This window comes from Porites lutea, chromosome 7, assembly GCF_958299795.1.
Source record: "Porites lutea chromosome 7, jaPorLute2.1, whole genome shotgun sequence".
NCBI lineage: Eukaryota > Metazoa > Cnidaria > Anthozoa > Scleractinia > Poritidae > Porites > Porites lutea.
Window position 1 is genome coordinate 22,825,689 of NC_133207.1, and position 5,577 is coordinate 22,831,265.

At 39.6% G+C, this 5,577-nt stretch overlaps 1 protein-coding gene across 1 annotated transcript; it reads left to right on the plus strand.

Moving 5' to 3' along the window:
• Positions 1–3,863: 3,863 nt before the first annotated feature.
• On the plus strand, positions 3,864–5,242 carry LOC140943725 (melatonin receptor type 1B-like). Its single transcript, XM_073392836.1, has one exon. It carries the CDS (start codon positions 3,980–3,982, stop codon positions 5,030–5,032), a length of 1,053 nt encoding a protein of 350 aa, XP_073248937.1. The 5' UTR covers positions 3,864–3,979; the 3' UTR covers positions 5,033–5,242.
• Positions 5,243–5,577: the final 335 nt, after the last annotated feature.

Sequence of the window (5,577 nt, forward strand, 5' to 3'; positions counted from 1 at the left end):
GATCACACAAACGAGGAAAGTCTCTTTAATTGGAAAATCAAAGCAACATACCACAGACAAGCCAGTCCAGCAAATATGAACAGGAACACCACTATACCAGCACCAACCAATGCAAAATTGACAGAAGATCTTGACTGTTCTTCTCCATCGTGTTCATCAGTAACAGGCTCCTCCCTATCGTCGTCAATTTGCTGAGGTGCGGCTCTTTTCTTTCTCTTCTTGTAACGTTTTTTGTTTTCGTTTTGATCCCCAGTCCTGAGATGGTACACAGTCCAACGGAGGCCTGAGGATGGCATCTCGTAATGCGCGCCTGGTTTGTGCTGATGCGCCTTAGAGTTGGTGCCACCTTGTTTTGGGCGGTCGTGCTCTGTTATTCGGGGTTTAGGAATGTCTTGCGCATGCTCTGAATGATCGTGGTTTGTATCGCTTTTGTCTTTAGCTTGAGTATTGAATTTTGATGAACCATGGCCAGCACCTTCTCCATTGGTCTTCGAAAAGAACCTGTCCTCGTCTGGTGTCGGTAAGGGTGTTAAGATCACGGGTAGTTTAACTTTTCTCTGGATTGGTACTTCTGGAAGGATAAAAACGCAGATATCATTTAACAAGGGAAAAATAAGCCACCTCTTAGCGTTTTAGGTTCTGGATAACACTCATCAAGAGGTGCTTTCATGATATCCTGCCCTGATATGAGGTCACTTTAACAGGCAAACCGGTATGATAAACGTTCCCATTCAGTCCTCAGCTACTCAAAAAGTAGATAGCGATATATCTACCGGAAAAATCATTATCCAATGAACATAAGTAGTACGAAAACCAACTGCGTTATCCCTTGGTTATAGTTTTATCTAACGGAAAGCGCTATCCATCTTTTGAACAACCGACCGGGGCATTTTTTTGGTCTCGATATTAATGTCTAGCTGATGCATTAAAACCTAAAGTGGTGGTTACAAATAAAAGCAAACTTTCTTTTGTCCTTAAAAGGTCTATTATACTTCCCTCAAGAGAAAAATTCTCGAAATAACAACTATAAGGATAAAACAATAGCCAATCAAGGTCAAAACCCAAGCATTCAGTCTAAAAGTTACTGCTTTGGGAAAGTTGTAAAGGAAATATGAAAAACTGTTCTAGGTAGTTACCAGATACATTTAAAAATATTTCTTGCCTGTAGCAAATGGTGGTTGCACTCGCTCGAATGTTGACGAAGCTGAAGGTCTTACTCCAGTTCGAGTTGAAACACCAGTTTTATGCCTTTTGGCCAATCTTCGCATTGCAAGCTTGCGCATGGTAAAGATGTTATTCTCATTTCCGGGATAGATGTTCCCTTGTTCTTTGCCGGTTGTTACTGACTCTTCATTGTCTTTCTCCGCAGAAACGGACCTTGTCCCTGCTGAAAATTTTTGCAAGGGGTAAGATAGTGCCGAATAATTTTTGTGCATATGCTGTGCAATTTTTGCGCTTGAACAAAAAAATATTTTTCAAATTCGCCATCCAATAGACGATGCTGTGCTAGCTTAATTCAAGGGAAAAAGAATGCCCAAAATAAACGCATTCAAAATACCAACAAACGACATTTGCACATTCAGAACACAATTAAGTGAAGTCCACAAAGGAAGGGCCACTCTTACCGTTACAAATTTTGATTTTCAACAATACTAGGGCAAGAAGCACTAGTGAAAATAACGTTTTCCACTTCATCCTTCATGAATTGTTGCAGAATTAAAAGCTAACGTCATAGACGCATGTCTTTGATGGCGCGCGCACCTCACCTCGCGCTCATATCTGGACCCCAGAACCTTTCTGTACGGGTCCGGAGGGTTGTCCAATACGCACACTCAAACTGAGTCCAACATTTCACTTAAATAATATTCCACTGATCCAATGTTTTAATCTTACTTATACCCCCAGATTATTGCAGCATTTCTTTTTTTCCCTTGCCGTTCTCCTGCCTTTAAAAGCGTGAATCCCTTTTTCATGATATGACGAATTGAAATTGTGTTACGCATCATGTTTCACTTAGTGCTATTGCATTCAACTATAGTTATTAAAGTGGAATGGTTATGAAACCCGTTAGACTCTTTTATTATATTTGTTAGCTTTTTTGGACCTAACTGTGCACAACTTTCAATAGCAATCTTATCATTTTGAATTTACAGACCAATAAAATCATCTCATTAATTTATTCAGTCACCATTTGTGAACAAAGAACACTGGCTTGTTCACGGTCAGAGAGCTTCCAACATAAACCAGTCTCCACTACTAACTATGATTGAACTCATGTCAAAGAGAACTTTAAAGTGTATTTTCAGATCATTTACCTTTTGTTTTTCTACCTAGAGCATTTTTCAACTTGCAACATGATTTGAACGATATCTTCTTACTGTACTCTGACTTTTAAGTCTTCCACTGATTTGGATAACATTCAGTTACTCTCCAAACAAACCTTATTTTAACGAAGTAAAATGAATAAAACGAAATGAGACGATATTAAGAGTATGAAGTCATTGATTTGCTCTATAAGACATTTTTCAGCTGGCCAGATAAGATATTGATGAAATAGTTATCCTTCTTGTCCATTACAGGGAAGTGGGTCCATATTGTGGTATGGTTACACACTCATTTCCTGCCACTTAACTCGTAAAAAAAGGCCATCATATCATTACCAAATCTAACCAGAGGTCCATTTCAAATCGCTTCCTTCGCCTCATGCCTGAAAAAGAGAGGTACATGCCTGCGTGGTCTGTTGGGTTCTACCGATTGCTTCATGAACAACTTCCATTTTAAGTGTAGCGCTCTTATTTAGCCTCCGCGTATCTTAAAGAACGAGTTATATTGCTCATATAGCGTATTTGTTTGGCCTCTGCCTTTTAGAACGCAGCATTACATGCGCAACGCACTTGTTTCGCGTCACTGGCATATTGCATGTGTAGCGTGCTTCATCTCTTGGTTAAAAGAGAAAAAGACCTATATTACATGTGTGGCGCGCTTGTTTCACCTCATGGCTTTAATTAAGACATGTGGAGCACCCTTTTTTCGCGTCATGGCTTTAAAAACGACGTATATTATTAAAAAGTGTAGTTCGCTTGTTTCGCCTTATGGCGTTAAGAACGACGTACATGCGCAGCACGCTTGTTTCGCCTCATGGCTTAAAGAACTACGTATATTACATGTGTAGCGCGCTTTTTTCACTTCATGGCTTTAAGAACTACTTATATTACATGTGTAGCCCACTTGTTTCGCCTTATGGCTTAAAAATATTTATAAGTCCGTCGCGAGCTGACTTTCGGTGATTCCGATCGACTCTTGCCAAGACGAACTGTCTCCATCGGATCCGATCGAGTCTGTTTGCCAATATCAGGGCGTAAGGAGCTACCCTAGCTCTTTACGCCCTGGCCAATATCTTCAACCCTCACTCGTTCCTGTTAACTTCTTACTTCCGGTACCACTGATCAAGCGCCTTGCGCCCATTTCCGGTTGCGGTCGCGATCTGACTTAATCCGCTTGAAGACAACCCAACTCACGCCGAGCGTATTGGACATGTGTGCACGAAGAGACTGGAAACCAAATTGGAAAAACCGTCAACCACATGGGACACCAAATCCGAAAAACCGCTTTCTTGTTTTGTTAAAAAACCGTAAACCAGATGCTAAAAAAAACGCAAACCGCAACGGACATCAAACCTAAAACTATTCATTATTCGCACTATACGAGCGGAAGGCTAGGATATTAATTATTTATATTTTCTTTTTTCAAAGGTAATACTGACATCTTACATTGCTATATCATGTAGGCGTGTTCCTAGCTTTCAATTTTACTCTCATAATATCAATATTATTTTATCTCTAGTCAACTATACGTTCTTTTAATTATAAGTGTCTCAAAAATGCTGGTGACATTGTCAATCCCGAGACGCTGTACTGAGAACACGAACCTTTTTCAGGATCTTGGGTGACCAATTCATCATTTTTTGGCGATTTAAAAAATGAAATCCCCAGAAGCCCAACTTCAACAAATGATGGAACAGCTCAAGGCAAGAAGTAAAACAGAAGTGATCCTTGAATCAGGATTTTTTGCTCTCATTCTCTCCATTTTATTTGTTGGAAATTTCACAACACTCCTGATCATGGTTCTGAACCGTCGCATGCGAACAATTCCAAATATGCTTGTTGTGTCGCTCGCTGTTTCAGACTTTGGCTTGGGAGCTCTCTGTTCTGGTCCTTTGGGTCTTTTAGCGATAGCAACATCCGACTGGCCTTTTAACGATGCAACTTGTCAATACCAAGGGTACATAGCCATAACCATGGCCGTTGCCTCCACACAAACGCTGACCATCATGGCAGTGAACAGGTACTTCCGAATTGTGAATCAACGTAAGTACCGTCGCTTTTTCACTAAGAAAAAAACCACGATCATAATCATAGTATCTTGGCTCTATTCCCTGTTTACTCCTTTACCTTACGTACTCAGCGGGCATAAAATGATCTTTCATCCATCCAAGTTTTTCTGCTACCTTCAAGTCGATAGTGGGCCATTCACGGCGTTCTTGGTGACTGTCAACGTGGGTATTCCATCCAATGTCATCTTCTATTGCTACCTAAAAATCTTTAAATCAGTTGGCAACCACAGCAATAATTTTCAGTCAAGTGGACATGGAACCAGCACGGCTGTAAACGTGAAAGATATCAAGATTGCTCGCACGCTATTTGCGATAGTAATATTCTTTACTCTGTGTTGGACCCCTGTTTTGTTGATAGACGTCGTGGACACAATTCGAGGAAGTTGGAGCTTTCCTCGCGAGGCCTACTTAGCGTACAGCTTTTTGATCACAATAAGCAGTGCTCTGAATCCGGTCATATACGGTGTAATGAATAAGAACTTTCAGAAGGAATATCTCAACATTTTACGCTGCAGCCACTGCCGTACACAAGTGGCCGTAGAACCTTTCTTAGTGGAGGGAAGATCTAGAACAACAACATTCAGTGAAAATTCCCTAAGAGTTCGCAAAAAGGAAAATTTGAACGAAGAAAGAATGTAAAATTACTATAAATTGTAATGTCATACCATCATGGAAATGCTGGTTAGATATGAAGCAATTAAGATATTGTATTTTGCGCACTTTTAACATGATTAGTGGGCTTATAAACGACATTAGAATTTCAACCGCTACAGAACACAATTTCTTCTGACCAAAGTGAACACTTTTTCCCTCGGCTTGAGGCTATCAACATTTTGTAATAAGATACTTCTAAGGAAAGAACCGAAAAATGGATAACATAAAATGACGAGAAGAAAAAGAACACCTGCATCCGTTTTCTCTTAATATTTGCTTTACGCGTAACATAAACAATTATCATCCCGAAAAATGGTTTACATTTTGATAAAATTTGATTTAAGGTTGTCAGTCAACCGAACCTGACTTCGACAATTGTATTTGTGTATAAGCCTATAATAATAGTCAAACAATATTAAATAATGAAAATGATACGTGATTTACGCTTATATCGTAACTCGTATGCTTAGTGTAAACAGCTTGGGTAATAACTAAACGTAGAAAAACAAGAACATTTAGTTTAATTTTAG

Coding starts and splice junctions, on each gene's coding strand:
- LOC140943725 (XM_073392836.1), top strand. CDS start 3,980: ATGAAATCCCCAGAAGCCCAACTTCAACAAATGATGGAACAGCTCAAG.